This window comes from Convolutriloba macropyga, chromosome 11 (genome assembly GCF_964194025.1).
Source record: "Convolutriloba macropyga chromosome 11, txConMacr16.3, whole genome shotgun sequence".
NCBI classification, from domain to species: domain Eukaryota; kingdom Metazoa; phylum Xenacoelomorpha; order Acoela; family Convolutidae; genus Convolutriloba; species Convolutriloba macropyga.
In genome coordinates, this window is record NC_134478.1 from 21,484,209 (window position 1) to 21,500,929 (window position 16,721).

General features: G+C 34.7%; 1 protein-coding gene across 1 annotated transcript; it reads right to left on the bottom strand.

The window, feature by feature from the left end:
- Positions 1-3,397: 3,397 nt before the first annotated feature.
- Positions 3,398-13,328, bottom strand: LOC142349810 (ragulator complex protein LAMTOR2-like). The gene is made up of 2 exons (XM_075401593.1): positions 12,921-13,328; positions 3,398-4,078 (listed from the first exon to the last, which is right to left on the bottom strand). Exons 1-2 carry the CDS (start codon positions 13,211-13,213, stop codon positions 3,892-3,894), a joined length of 480 nt encoding a protein of 159 aa, XP_075257708.1. The 5' UTR covers positions 13,214-13,328; the 3' UTR covers positions 3,398-3,891.
- Positions 13,329-16,721: the final 3,393 nt, after the last annotated feature.

Genomic DNA, 16,721 nt, shown 5'->3' on the forward strand with positions numbered 1-16,721 from the left:
TCCTCATAATAAAAACAAATAAAGATTATTATATCACATTTACGGATTATTTTACTAGTTTTGAAAGCCTAAAAATATTATTTATTATACAAACTACAACTAACATAAGTACATATCAAACACTGCAAGAAAACAGTCATGCAGTAAACTATCTATGTAACCCAAATAGTTTCAAAAGTTACGTGAAAGTAAAATGAAGGGAGCCCAAGCCCATGAAAGTAAAATCTACTATAAATAAAACATGAACAGCTGCTTGTGTCCATTAAAACAAGTAAAAAGATAAACTGACCAACGTCGGATGAATTGCTCTCGGAAGACAGGCAGTGCAACTTTATTTAGATGGGGTGGCTCGCACTCGCGCCCTACCGGTTCTCGGTCTGGCGATTTAACCACCATGCTGTTCCGACTTTGCTAATTTTTCGCTTACAAGCATTTTTATGTTAGCAACAGAGTTAATATTGGGATGACAGCAATTTATACCACTCAAAAATTAGCAAGTCAAGCATAAAAAATCACTTGAAAGCAATAAATGTTCTAGAAAAAATATGGAAAAAATGTCAAGCAAAACTTGTGCATAACAAATAGACACATTTACAATAATTTTTTCAAACTTCCTTCGAGAGCAACTGAAGATAGAGAAAATAACACAATACCCAAACTAAGATAAAACCCAAGAAGAACCCACCAAAAAAACAGAAGAAAGGAATTTCAAATCGCTTGATCTGCTTCAATGACGCGAAAACAAATTTTTAGGATATAAAAACCGCAAAAAGACAAAGTCTCAAACAGAAATGAAAAAAGCCCCGGAAAACCAAATACGATACTGCCAGAGATCTACTTCTGGAGACTAAAATTCTTCCACCAGAGCTCCAAATAACACGGGTGTCTTTAAATAGGTTTTTCAATATTCTCCAACAAACAAGAAATCGCTCTAATAAACATTTCAGATTTTTAGAAAACGTGCCTATTATTGTAAACAAACGAACCCATAACAAAAATGTAAGTCAAAATGTTCAATTGAGTAATGGTTCAATTGAGTAATGAGTAATGGTTTAATTGTTCGTAACTTTATTCGAAAATGGAACACACTTCCAATTACAATTAGAAAAGAAACGTCGAAGACCAAATTTAAACAAAAAGTTACAGCGGAAATGCTTAAACGACACGAAAGAGTTCCAATAGACAGAAGGGTTGCAGGATTTAAACATATTTTTTATTAAATTATTTTACGAAAACCGAACCTTAGTTTGTTATAAATTAGAAAAAAATAATGTTTGATTAATAAATTTCTAACATGTAACATTAACCAAGTGGTTAGTTTAATTTACATGTTTGCAGATTTTAAAAAAATGAACAAAGAAAGCCCAACTCAAAATTATATAACATTTGCAGACAAAATCCCTCCACAGCTGCATTCAATCTATTGAAATAACTGAAATGACCGAAATACTTTAATAATGCCAATATTAGATCAAGGAACAAAATTGGTCAGATTTGAAAAGCAAATATTTGTAAACAAAAATACATTAAGATAAATCAAATCAAATTACCTAACACAAATCCATTAAAATAATGAGCATTGAACAAATGCACCTAATTTGATCCGCGTAAATGAACACTAAAAATTTAAAAACCAAATATTGCCAATAAAATTCTCTAACCTGATAACCGAAAACTCCTGACAGAAAAAGATACCAAAAACCGTAAAAACACCAAAACAAAAACTCCATTAAAAATTTAAACTGTGTTTTTTTAGAGGAAAAAGCATCCATATAATGAGAATAACAATAGTTAAAAATTTGAAACCAGCTAAAAAATTTACCCTCGAACAAAAATTTCGCCTGCCTTGCGCAAAATTTTATTACACATACCTTTTTTTCAAAAAAATTATAAAAAATACCAGCTATTATTAATAGTTCATAATAGCATTTTTCCAAACTTTCTCTACTTTCTAACTTGGGCCTTTAATGCTCTTTAAGCCTACCAAAAACATCAACAAGTGACTTAAGAAATCTGACGAGTCACCGTTTCCTCAAATTTAACGCATTTATGAACACTTAGAAAACAAGTGTTCATAAATGCGTTCATTCACAATTCATTCAGTTCTTCATATGATAAGGTTAAAAATTGCTACGAGAAATATAGTAGAAACATAACACGCCCAAAATAATCCATATTTGCGAATAATTAAGAAAACAGCAACCTTTAATTAACTCTTTAAAACAAAAATCTGCTTTCTACAGCGTAAAAAGCACTGAGTGATTTATTAAAATTCGCGCAAGCACATAACGCTGTTAAAACAGCAGAATTGTTTGCTAACCTAGAGAAATTTGCTTACTGATAGAAAACCGTTTCACGTTTCCATTTCTCGATCGATATAAAAACAGCCGATTCCATAAAAGACAGATTTTCTATATTAAGTCATTCTTTTAATAAAACTGTCAGCTTATCAAAGGTGCAGACAATGGAAGATATTTTAATTTGTCAAAAATTTTTGCTATAAATACTTTCACTATTCGTGAAGTAGCTTCTAAGCAGCATTTATACAATAGATAAAGGAAACATAGAAGAGACAACTCAGCTAGTTCAAAACCTTCTCATCATGTTCCGCAGTTAAACAATTTAGCGTCCAACAGCTACTGATATAATAGAAGCACAAAAATAAAAAAATCTTGTAAAATAACAAAATGTGAAAATTTGATGAGTTAAAATTTCCTTCGATTATTTTAAAGAAAAAACGTCCAAAAGGCATCTTTTTGAATTTTTTCTAATACACAGAATATACATTACTTTTTAAAATGGTCAATAAAAACGTCGTCCTTAGAGTTGCACATCAACTTCGAATTAGTAAAATAGTAATCAAGCTAAGATATGAGGGTGGTAAGGACAAAAAAATCGTCAAAATATTATGTTTTTCGTCATGAGCATAATCAATACCACCTTGGAAGCCAATGCTTTGTCACTGACTCCATTCTCAGGAGATATTTTTTGAATTCAGGTTCTTTTCAACCTCAGAAAGAAGTTGATAGCAAATGCACTTCAATTTTTTCCAGAGATGTTTCCTGTGATGTTTCACCAGACTTTCATTAATAACTCAGAATTATTCCAATCAATTATCTCAATTATTCCACTAACCTTTTTTCCTTCTATTAAATATCCATCAGTTTTTTTAAAAATAGACATTAGATGTATCTAATTTAGATAACTCAGAGAGATATCTGTCGGCCAAAGTTATTTTTAAAATGTCGGGGACTGTATGAAATTCCTAACCCACATTTCATGGTGGATTCGAACAATTACTAAAGAATCCTTAACAACGCTTAGGTCAATTAAGCGGAGACAGAAAAACTTGCCTCTAGATGTGTTCGAACTCACTTAAAAATTGAAGGAAAACAAGTTGAAGAAACTATCTATTCACTCCAAGTACAGAAAAATAGATACAACTTAGAATAATCTAATACTATAAACAGTTCGTTGGATATAATTTAGCAGAAAGATTTGAAAGGTTCACGGATGAAGAGTAACACCAAACTAAACTGCTAATAGCTGCGGTCTACTAACTGTATTAATTTTTACAATATTAACGTTTCATAGCGAATCTGATGATCTGTGATCTACTTTTGGTTTAAAATTTTGAAGGTTTCTAAAATACGCTTCAGTAATTAATACATCTCCCGATTCCAAATTTGAACCGTTTAATTTAGTAGGACAATTAATTTACTTAGAAAACTCCATTAAATCTCTGCCTCAAGAAAGTTATGGCGTCAATTTAATAGATAGACATCAGAGTTAACCGCATTAAGGATTTCAAAATTGTTATTCTAAACGTTACGCAACTATTACTACTACGCTGCAATGTTTCTGCATATGACATTTCGACTAAATCATAAATCAGGCAACAGTTGTTGCGATCTGACTTAAAGGTTCGTCCAAGTGTCGCTTAAGGGCGTCCAATTTGACCTTGAGCATTCCCATTGGAGGAAGAGCTGCCACTGAGCTGTTTAATGGACTGATGCCTTTGGTTGTACAGTACATACAGAGCAAGAGACCACCATTTCCAACACTTGTTACTGCGATTCTGAAACATCAAAATAACTGTTTATCTCATTAACGGTGCCATGAATAACCAAATACAGTATATTGTGAACTATGCTGTCACAGGTACTAATTTTGCAACAAAGTAGCCCCAGTAGATTTTTAAACCAGGTCAAAAAATTACAGCAGGACAAAAAATTAGGTTATAGCAATTCGATCGCAGTAATAAAACTTCGGACAGCTGATTACCAATACAATGGGTACATTTTCCTCTAACTCAGCTTAATAATGTATACATGAATGGTAGAGGCAAATTGACGTTGAAAAGATCAAACAGCGTGAAGTTTACTGTTGAATGCCTTGTTTGCTCGCCATTTGGAATTCTCAGAGAGTGAAGCATTTCAGAGGCTTCTTTCAAAACATTTGTCCAGTTATGAGAAATTAGAACGACAGGCGGGGCAATTTAATTTATAGGGGGTATATCATAGAATTAGAAGTGTTTTATAGGTACAAAAAACGACCCCACACGGGTCGCGTCCCAGACCTTCGGGATATAAGTCTGGCATCTTAACCACTAAGCTTCAATGGGTTCACATTTCGTTCGCTCACAATAATAAATTGTTTACGGATTACGCATAGTACAAATGCGCATTTACACAATTTATTTTCAAATGTCACATGCGCTCCGAAAGGACATTATTGACCCCTATGGATCGTTTTCAGGCGCCTTTGTGAGAAAGATAAACAAACACAGTTTATTAGTTTAATGGAGAGAAAAAGACTTACTATGTGTCTAAAAAAACTTCAAATAAAACCAAAACAAAATTCTTTGGAATTAAACGGCAGTATACAGTTTAAAAATTTGATGGCCCCAATTAGCCAAAAATATAGTTTTCTATGAATAAGGAACCAATAACATAGTTTTTAGGGAAATTTTTAGAAAAAACTTCAGTTTGTTTTTCTTTCATTTTTTTTAAACTTTTGAAAAAAGTAGGGTCCAAAGTTAAGAAGCCGTTGCATAGTTTTCTCAAGCTTACAGCGATTGAGCAGTTAATTAGTTTAAGGTAACTAACTTTTTTCATCCCATCAAATTTAATTCATTTTCTTCGATTTCTTGTTTGCAGATGTTTGACATTGCACTCTTTTCGTATCACTTTTATCAGCAATTTTAGCAGTTCGTAAATATGAAGCTTCTGTGTGCTGTAAATGTTCTCTACGCAATCTGTTTACTTCGTTATCAATAGGCTTAAGGACGCTTTTTTGGTCGGCCCTTAAGCCAGGACTCCGTACTGAATGACTGGCTGTACATAGGTCTTATAAACTCTTATCATAAGCGGTACTCTTAAGAATTTTCTCAAACGATAAAACAAAGCAGTGAACTGGCTGTTTTTACTGGATACCATTGCTATAATCGGCAAAACTTATGGGGTCATCTAGAACACTTGAAACTTTTCACATTTTCTATTTTTTTAACGTATGAAAATTCGTCTTCACTGGCTTTTTGTCTAAGACATTGTCTTTGTCTTTTTGAAATTTAGTGTTCATTAATTTTCCTCTAGCCACTGTGTAACATTGTTCAAAGCCAATTGTCTCTGCTTTCTATTGTTTGTTGAGTTCCCGTATAGCGGTATCGTCAGGAAAAAGATAATCTCTGTTTTCGTTTTTACATGAAATGTCATTAAAATAAAGAATGAACAGCAGCGGTCGAAGTGCGGTAATCCAAACCACAGTTCTCAAGACTTCGATGTTTTTCCATTCACTTTTACTATCTGTATTATGTCGTGCAGAAATGAAGATATTATGCTCAAAGTTTTACCATTCAATCCATAGTCTAACATTTCTCTAGGAGAATTCGATGGTCGACCGTATCAAATGCTTTTTTAAGTCCAGAAAAGTAAGCTTGATTTCATTTGCTTTATTTTGTTTATTCACTCTGATAACTTCTAAACAATTGCGTCGGTAGTGCTGTGGTTTGATCTTAACCCAAATTTGATAACTTACAGTATCTGGAATTTTTCTCAAGTTTTCAATTCTATCGAAAATTCTAATATTTTGCCGATGATGGATACCAATGAGATGGGTCTGTAGTCTCTGGTTTGCTCTTGTCTCCTTTCTGGAGTGGTGTTATGGATGCTATTTTACTTCGGAAAATATCCCTCCAATTGTTGAAAAGCATCGTCAGAACAGGGGAAACACTTGCCGATACAGCTTTGATAAAGTCGTAGTTCAAATTATAGCAATCTGTGCTGTACTTTATTTAGTCTTAGCAGTCACCGCAGTAACTTCTTTTATATCAATTTTCCTGAAAAACATAAAATTTGTTTGTTTTGCTCTTTGTCAGTTTTAGTGAAAGAAAATTTTTAGTTAAGTTAGCTCCTATTGCAGCGAAATTATTATTGAACTTTTCTTTTCTACTGTTTTCAATCCCCAAGTTCTTTCTACTTTTTTTCATACACACTGATTTTGACTACTTCGTCAACGAACTGAAAAATATTGCAGTTTCTGTTTCCAGCTTCTGTCATTGTTGCTTTTCATTAAATTCTAATATCTTTTTTTTCTCCAACAATTTAGATTGTTTTTCGTACGTTTCTTTATCACTTTGAGACTTTGTTGTTAACTAACGCATCCAGTCTATCTTGTCGCCTTGCTTTGATCGCTTTAATGGTAAAAAAGTATTCGGTGCCTCAACCAGTTTCTCGCCTATCTCTGAACACCGGTTAGAATTACTTGTGAAAAATAGGCCGCTTACTGATTCAAATATTTTGCGAAGAAAAGAGTTGAGCTCATTGAGGAGATTATCATCGTCTAGTTTATTTCACATTCTTGTCAGTATTTGAAAGTTTTGAGAATTTTTCTCTCCTTTTACAAGCTTTAGTCCCACCGTGTAATGGTCGCTGATTTCAGTTTTCCCAATAAAGCTTTTTGATTTGAAATTTGTTAAAAAACCTCAATACCTGTTTTTGTAATTGTTTCGCGCGGTGGAGTTTGAGGGTCTACAAGAGCCAAAGCATTCATTTCCAATTGGTTGGTTATCAGGGTCGATTTTGCCGATTCCATCAAAAAGTTAACATTTAGGTCCCCACACACGATATGCAGAGTACTGGGTGTTATACTTGTTCAATCTAGAAAAAGTTTTTCAAAGGTTTCTGCTTTTGTAGCATTGGGCGGAATGTATATACAAGTCACAAAGTATGTTTTACCGCAATTTTAAATGTCCAAACTAATAGCTTGCAGACAATGTAATACTCTTTGATTCAATTCTCTTCTTTGTCGCCTTTGTGTACAAAAATACCCATACCACCTATTTTTCTGTTGATTGTTTCTATCTCGAGGTAGTTCCACTGGCTTAACCTCAGTTTGACTAATTAAAAAATTGAATTTATTAAAGCTTTTTGTTAAAGAGCCCAAAAGAAGCGTTTTGAAAAAGTATCCACTCCTTTGCCGTTTTACCTGAAGTGTCTCTCTAAAAACCTCCGTGTCTTTTGTCTGCGTTTTATCAGGACCTCATCCTAACATCGCAAATTTTTTGAAAATGAGAAAAAACGCATGCAAAAAACTAGTACTTTTGAGGAAAATACAGGAACCTTTAGTAAATTGTCAAATAAATCGGAGACAAAATTTTTGAAAACAATAAATGCTTGATAGTTTTTTTTGAGAGAGTGGTTCATAGTAGAAACCTGGTTGCTTTATATAGTAGAAACAAACTTTAGTTCAGAATCAGAAATTTAGATCACTCAAAAATGATGAACCCAAGCGACAAAATTCCCTCACAAAATAAAAATATGTCGTATAACAAAAGCGCAAAAACGGTCAAGCTCGAACAAAATTTTGCAAAAAGACAAACAGATTTACAATAATTTTTTCACTGTGTTTCCGCATTAAGTTCGGAACCCTCTCATCTATAAACTTTTGCTACGAAAAAGTATTTTTCCAACGTTTTAGTGTTGAAGAGTTATTGGCCTTTCTAACTGGCGTATGTTTCAGCAAAACTTCAGGCGTCGCCAGCGAAATAGTTTCTCAAAAATTAGACTAACAAAAGCTGACTCCATTAACTTAACTGCGGTTGTGCAAAACACTGTGGGCATAATGAAATGTCACCCTATGAGCCCTTTTATAACGTTACGAGAAAAAACATTGAAAAAAGGAAAACTAAAAGAACATGCACGCGAAAATACAAACACTGAGAAGAAATCGTACCTACAACCATTCGCGTTTTATAGGGACACTGTTGAGAGCATTCGAGGAATCGACACATAAAAAACTAAGGGCAAAAATGCTGGATTTATATTCATTGTCACATGTAGATACAAAAATAGTCACCTTAAATGTAAATAAATAAATCGAAATTGTTCTTAAACTTCATGAAATTATATAAAAGCCTGCCAAATCGTACCAGGACCTTTGAAAGGCAACTCGTTGCCTACCCTTATTTGAAAATTTCTCTAAATTGCGGGAAAAAATACGATCTGGACAAAAAACGTAAACTAGAAAAGTAAAAAACTAAGTCAACGGACAAAATAATTACATCACGTTCTTGTTGTGATCACGTTCTTAAATTAGCCCTCTGTGATTTCAGCAAAATCTGTTAAAGATGTTCAATGAACCGGGAGAAGAATCAAACATAAAAAAAATGGATAAAAAAGCGTTGCATACTTATCATTATTGTTTTCATTATTATTATTTCTTTGTTTTGCACTCGCTATAGAGATCAAACTGAATTTTTTCTTCTAGAAACGTATGCAAAGGATTGAACGCGTCTGTGTATTGAACCCGCCTTTTATACTTCAGAACTAGTGGTCCACAGACACAAACAAAGCAAGCGTGCCTAAAACGCCTTCAATGCTGCAAAACATAAGATCACTGCAAACTAATTTTCACGAGTTTAAAGTTTATCTGAAGTAAGCTGAAACTATTCCTGAGGTGATTTGCATTACAGAAAACCGGCTTTCCGAAAAAAAAATTAAAATTAAATTTTCAATCGTAATGGTTACCATTCCCTCTTAGTCAGTTCACGGAAAAAAAATACGTGGTGTTGGTCTTACTTAAAAATAAGCCCTAACTTTCAAGTTGGAAACTAACAACAAAATCTACAGTATCTCGATGAACTTATTGTATCACCTGAAAATCTCCAAATTGTCTGCGGTGACTTCAACGTAAATCTACATCAAAAAGGAACCGACCAAAATAGACTGATAAATTTAATGAACGGGAGCAATCTTGAGAGCTCAAAATTTTATTGCTAACTAAGGAAACAGCTTCCACAAAAACGTGCCTAGGTATTTTTCTCTAATTGTCCTAATGAAAAATGAACAGATCAGTTTGATGCTACGGATCATCATACTGTGTCATTCCAACAGTTGCTTCAGCTTCCACAGAAACTAATCTTGTTCAGAGCAAAGCTTCGAGATTCCGGTATTTATTATAGAAGATAAGTGTGCTGAAAGAGGCACGCGTTTTTTGGATGAAAACTAAAGGAATTAGCTACTTAAAACCTAACAATTGACATAACAGCTTTCTAGTCTTCAGAAAAATCTGCTAATAGTATTGGTCAAATTTTGCCCCGTGAAAAAAGTGGAAAGCACCGACAAATCTAGCTGGATAGATAACGAAGTAAAAAGAGAAGCGCCAGAAAAAAAACAACTAATGCAAAAAACGATTGAACTGAATTCCGAACAACACAAATTTGCAAAACAATTTTAAAAAACAATGTCCTCTTGAAAAAAATTAGTGAGTGAAAAGAGATGGAACATTTATCAAAAAATAGAGATCGAAAGTGGGAAAAATTCAAGAGAATTTTTCAATATTTACAGGGAATTAACTGGAAAACCAAAAATCATCTTGACAATTTTTCACAAGGTGGAAAATTTCGAAAATTTTTCTCGGTGAAGAAATATTTCACGGTGTAAAGAAATTTCAATAATCTTTAGCGAGTGGAAAAACCTGAAAATGAACCGATACCTAAAACCAAGCTACCGCAGATGATAATCAATTCAATCTTCTGCAAAAAAAACCAAGATAGAATAGGTTTCGCAGAAGACTTGCTCTAAGTATTGTTTGGATTGCTATGGCTTGAACTAAACTTTCTTGAAAAAATATCAGCTCCTGTAGCAACCGGCTTTATTAATGGTTAAATTTCTAATACTTTAAAATTGTAGAAGTGGCACCACTCTACAAGGTTGAAAAAGACGAACCTTCTAACTATAGGGCAGTTTCGCTACTGCCACTGCCACTTTGGCCGACAAAATGCCATTGCCACTTTGGTCGACAAAATACCTTGGTGAACATCACACGACTTAAGGAAAGCTTCGACACTCGATCATAAAATATTGTTGCAAAATGCTAATGTTATGGTTTTCGCAAGGAAACGTAGAAACAAATTATATCGTTTGTCAAAACCCAAAAACAATACTTCAAAATCGGTACCAAAAAGTTATCGTCGCAAGTAGTAGAAACAATTGTATATCAGGGGTCTATTCTTGGACCAATTTTGTTTCTTATCTATATCAACGACATCAAATCAACCCATAAGGACAAGGACCTGATTTTCTATGCTGATGACCCAGCTATTGTAACGGGAAGCATGAACAATCATTTGGACAAAAATCACTAATTAGCAATGAGACAAACGAATGACTGGATAAAAGAGAATCGGATATGTCTGAACGCAAAGAAAACGAAAAACATGTTTTCCAGTGGTCAATGTATTTTTCGCTCTGAAAAGGAATTCACCATTGGAAGTGAAACGATTGAGTCTGCGACAAAATTGCAAATACCTAGGTGAGGTTATTCATAGTCATTTAAATATTCGACAACAACACTGTAAAACGCCTCTTCAAATACTGTTGCATTTTTTACAGGATAATAGTTCTAACAACAAGTCAATTTTTAAAAGTTTTATTAAGCTGATTTCACAATATGGAGGTCTTATCTATGGGGCAATTTCCAAAAACGTATTAAAGAACATTGAAAAATTAACAACAGGCTTAATTCAATTATCTTCCACAAACGTAAATTTGAATCTCTCGGAAGCTCCTTAAGAGAGCAACATAAATTTCACACTGTTAAGAAACTGCATACACAAAAACTTTTCAAAACACTTGGGTGTAAACTCGGCGAAAAATGCAAAATTGTTACATTGTCAAGTTTGCTCAACTGCAGAGAAAAAATGTTTCCAATGGTATATTTAAAAAAGTTTCAACCAGCAACCGATCGAGTAAAAAAATTATCTGGATAATAGAGTGACAACACTTTTAAACGTAGATTTAAATATCGAGAATAAGTTTGAAGACAAGGTAAAAAAAGTCTCAACGAGCACGAGACACGTAAACTGGCACATAAATTTTCAGGCAATCACATTTTGGAAACTGATCAATTATTGCGAATAATTTTACCTAACGAAATTCAAAAACTTGCTCGTTTTTTTTGCTTCTTATCCAATTTGATTGTATCCCTATTAGTCACATTAAAATAACTTCTCCGCAAGAGGAATATGAAAACAGGTCACTCAGACCTAATAGTGTACTCTTGATTGGTGCAGTTATAATTTGTACGTGTATTTAAGCAAAAAGCGTGGTCTTTCATAATTGGTATGCATTGTAAACCGCATGTTTTTGTTCCTGTATCAACCATAAACAATATATATTATTAAATATTCGGAAATTAAAAAGCACTTTGTCTATTTTTTTCAAAAAAACTTCCTAAATTTTGGTAATTGAAAAAAAGATAGCCGACTAACGTCGGAAGAATTGATCTCGAACGGCTAGTGGGTGCTCTAATTAATTGCAGCCTGCTTCAGTAGGGTGAGGGATGTAGCCTGATTGGGACTAAGAATTTCAAAAGGGGGCTTCAAATAACCTCATTAGAGGTTAATATATACCACTTTTAAGATTTAAAGTGAAAAAACACGCAGAAACGCAGAAAGTCAAGGGCGTAAAAGTAACTCGAAAAATCGACAAACGGTCAAGCAAAAATTTTCATTAAAAAGACGCACAGATTTACAATAACTGCTTCTCTTGATTCATAGATAACTAAAAATAAGCATTGTAATGGAGCGCAAATTGAACTGAAAGAGATAGACGTATTATAAAAGACAAAGCGTTAACAATAGGGAACTATGGCTATAAAATTTCCAAAAAAGCATTCGCAGCTGTAATACCACATTACCTTGCCGCTAGATACTGAAAGCCACATGAATCACAATTTAGTTTACTCAAGCTAAGTCAGCAGTTTTAATGGAATTGCAGGTCAAAAAATGGAGAAAATTTTTAAAATTTTAAGTTTTAAAAAATTGATTTTCTGACAACTATTTATCGAGTTGGTTTCTCTTACAAAAGATTACAAAATTTTCCCTCCACTATCCCTATAGTAGATTGTGATGGCCTTCCTAAATTTAGGAAGATTTCATTTTGAAAAACAAAAGTATTTATCTTAAAGATTATTTTTAGTCTTATACAAAATTTTTGGCGCGAATAGTTAACTTTTCATAGAGGGCAACAACTGGAATCCAAAATTCAAACAAAGAAGGCTATTTAAAAATCTCGTCAACTATTGGTAACACAACTTAAAAAAACGTCATCAATTGTTGCAAATGATAGTTAAATTGAATTTTGCTCAAAATATTACACTCCCAGTCGGAGTTTTAGTTTTCCTAAACATAACCAAATGATTTCGGAAACATTGCCCTCTAACGACAGGACTGAAGTTGTATGTTGTCTAATCGGATAATTTTTGTTCCTAAAATTCTACCCCAAATTAAATTCTACCCCTAATTTAAATCGCTTAGCCAAGCAGTCAGGATTGTAAGCAAATTACCAGAAGTCAAATCAGTCAGATCCGATCAACTTTCCGTACAAGTTTTTTATCGTCCAAAGCAATATATACTGCACCTGGCTTTCTCGCAATCCACAATGAGTACATTCAGAGGATCAGCCTCCAGCGCAGCCACATTTTGGGAAGCCAGAGCCCACACTGTAGATACAATAGCTGATACTACCCTCGGTTGTTGATTGGAACCAGGCGGGGAAGATGAGGCGTTGTGGGCTGCAGATGCAGCTAGCAGAGCTCCTTCTCGGTTCAAAAGCAGTGTGAAATTTTCTCCTCCGTATGAACGAAGATCGGGCACCGTTGAAGACTCATTTGCTTCATTTAACACACTCGCGAGGACTTTAGGTCGAAACATGGCTAAGTCTAGTATTTGCAATTAGATTTCCTAACGGTCCAAACAGGGGAACAAACAGAAAGTCTGTTGATAATTCCTGCGACCCAAACTCTGTCTGAAAAGGTTGACTTTGGACAATAACTGGTAGCATAGAATGTCTAATTTGTTCTTTAGGCGTTGAAAACACTCATTTTGATGTTTCTCCAAGCAAAAAGTATTCCGCTATTTTTCAATTTATAGGAAATTCAGAAAGACAACTACAGCTATGAAAATATGTACGCAAATACAATATATAAATAACATTCAGCGGGGATCAATGAAACATTACTCTAGGTTTACATATCAAGTCAGCTATAAATAAGGAAGAAACAATTTTATGCAGCAAGAACGCGCTATTTCATCATTATACCAAGGTATATATCTTTTTCGGCCCCCCAGTTATGTATCCAACTTCTATGAACCACAGGTCACGTGCTATAGTTTTTAATTTGTGATGTGCTGCTTAACCACTAATGGTTCATAACTAGGCAAATAAACGGCACTAGTGGGGTCGAAACATTATATTTCAATTAAATCAAAAATTAATATCTCTGAATAATTATTTCTCAACAGTTTAGTCAACTTTATCATTGGCAACCAGGCGCTTCATGATAGATGGGTCTCCCGTCCCCTTGTATTTATCGTCATCTCTGTAAGCGGATACAATAAAGGCAATCAGGAAGATATGCACAACGATCACTGCAACTATGCTGGAGTAAATGGCACTATCTTTGGGAGTATAACTCAACATCCCTTCGAACAGGTACCATTTACAGGTAAAGTATGAGAAAATTGGGGCAAAGATGATGAGCAAGCTATAGAAGAACGTCTGACTGAAAGCACCCATTGCTCTTTCGTTATGCGTTTTTCCTCGGTTCTCCCTCGCGTAAGCTTAGCAATTATAAACTAAGAATCAAAGAAGTTCAATTCAGACATTTCATCTGAAATACAAGCAAAAAGTGCAATCCCTTTTTACTACCCGACTGAATCTATTCTGTCCCCCCCCCCCCAAGCTTAGTGGGAATATATGTTTTATGACTCGCAGGCGCACGTGCACTTTTTTTACATAGTAACGTGCTATATAACAACACATAATTTGTAACTGGGGGTCATACAAAACACTGGGGGGGGGGGGGGGGGGGGGAGGGACAGAATAGATCCGAATAGTCAATTAAGTGCAATTATTTTATTTGATTGGTGGAAAAAAATTAACATTGCATTTACTGTTTTAAATTTTCCCAAAACAATAAAATATCACCTTGAACGGTCAATCGCTGAAATGCATAATTCACGATATTACATCCCTACAAAAACAAGGCAATTAAAACTCCAAGTTTAAGGTTGTTTCAATGCGTTTATATCCACGTCTCTTTTCTTTAACATTCTCTTCATTTTCACATTTCTCCGTTGTTCTTTTCGCGCTTGCAAATTTGCTTTTCGTTTTTCAACATTTTTCTTCCTTTCAGCTTCTTTGCTCTCAACGCGGCTGGCCCATGCTTTCCGCGATTTTTCTTTTTTAATTTGTTTCCTTTTAATAGCCACTTTTATTCGCTCAGGGTCATCCTTTGGCTTTAAACCCTCCGCTCTGGCTACTGCTAATTCGACTTGCTTATTGGAATGTGCTTCAACGCTTGCTCCCACGCCGGATTCTTCCTTGATTTTTTTAATGTTTGCATCTAGTTTTTTGATATCTTTAAGGTTCTTATGAAGAGCGTGAATATTTTTCATTTTAGTCTTCTTTATTAATGATTCATTACTTTCAAGTAATATTTTCTTTCCATCCACCATAGGTTTCGATAGATTTCCTCTGGTTTTCTGTGGTTTTGTAAACTTTGCCCTCTTCGATGAACCATCGGAATCATTTTTAGATTTCTTTGCATTTTTGCTGTGATTTCGCTTTGACTTAAATTCATTCATCTTTTCATTGTATTTTCTTTTTAGGGCAAGGTTATTTGATACTTTACGCCCTTGTATATTCCCTGATTTTCGGTTACCACCTTGTTCATGTACATCATTGACACTTCTTTCAAATTTCTGGAACCATAAATTGCAGATAAATTCTTCAGCTTTCAGTAACTTCTCCATCAGGTCAATCTCATCATCTTAAAATCAACAAATAATCATGCTGGTTAAAGTACTAATTTTTTCAAAATTGCTTAGCTTTGCGGAAATTGTTTTTCTGCAAAAAACCCCTCCTCAACCAGGGACTTGGAATAATTGATTGTCTTTCCGGCGCTAGTGAAAATGACAGACGTACCAAAATGTAGACATTTTATTGCTGGCCAATCACAATTGAGAAAATGGGAATATTGTTTAATGATTGGCTGATAGTTCAAAAAAATTCTCCATGTTTTAAATTGGATATGAATAATAACAAAAAACTACATTTTTTGGGAGAGGGGAACTGGTCTCACGTTGGCTTATGATAGATTTATATCAAGTCCCATGGGCCCCTGATGCATAGCCATGGCCCTAGAGGCAAGGCAAGATGCGGTAGTAAAATAATCTAGAATTAGGCTATGTCCAACCACATCTCCCATCGAAGCATCAACAATTTTGCGCCGCCTAAGCGTACTTGACCCACAAATGCAGAGGATGAAACTCATCAGGAGAGCAAAGCTAATTTTTGTTCTTAGATATGATATCGGCGTAGCTGTCCTCTTTTCGCGCAGAGAGCTTTGATGACAGTTGTTTCAGCGCTTGTGATGCTGATGGGCCAGCTCCACCAGTGCATAAGAAAACAAGCGGACAAAATGTTGCTTAACATCAAATTAGGTTTTAACATCAAATTAGGTTTTGTTAAACATCGATTCCCAATTTCGGTTGGCCATGATATCTAATTTTGAATTATCGTCAGTTGTCGTTGATTTAAGAGCAAAAGTTTTGCCTCGCAACGGTTTAAGATGAGGTTCGATCTCGACATCATGACAGACATCACTTAACAGGCTCGCAAAGGAATCGCGAAGTTCATTATGTCTCATGTGCGTGCATACTCCCTTCAGACAGCGGAGGGCATGTGCGACAGTGAAGTTTTCAATGTATGCGCATACTGATGGCATCTTTACTGGGTCCCGGCCATAGAGAAAGCCATGGTTGGGTCACCCTTCTTCAGCTCAGATAGTATATCGCTTCAATGACATAGTGTTCAACCAGCTTGATGTTCTCTTTTCACTAGCTAAGTCAAGTGAGCCAATCTCGTTCTTTTCCAATTCGCTCATAATTCTCGTCTTTTTCGATTTCATAGCCAGCTCTTTCTCCTGATTGGTTTCTTTTTTTGCTCTTGTTCGGCTTCGGGCAGAGATATGGATAAGGGACTTGACTATTGAACTGACCGTTCATATTCCTTAAAGCCGTCTTCAGGCCACCCTCCCTTATTGGAAACGAAAAGGTATTCCTGTTATTTATTGTGGGCGGGATCTTTCCATAGATTAGGTAAAAGCTCATCGTTGGTTGATTTCTCAGGTTCTCCTAAAAGATCTTCAAAATTGTT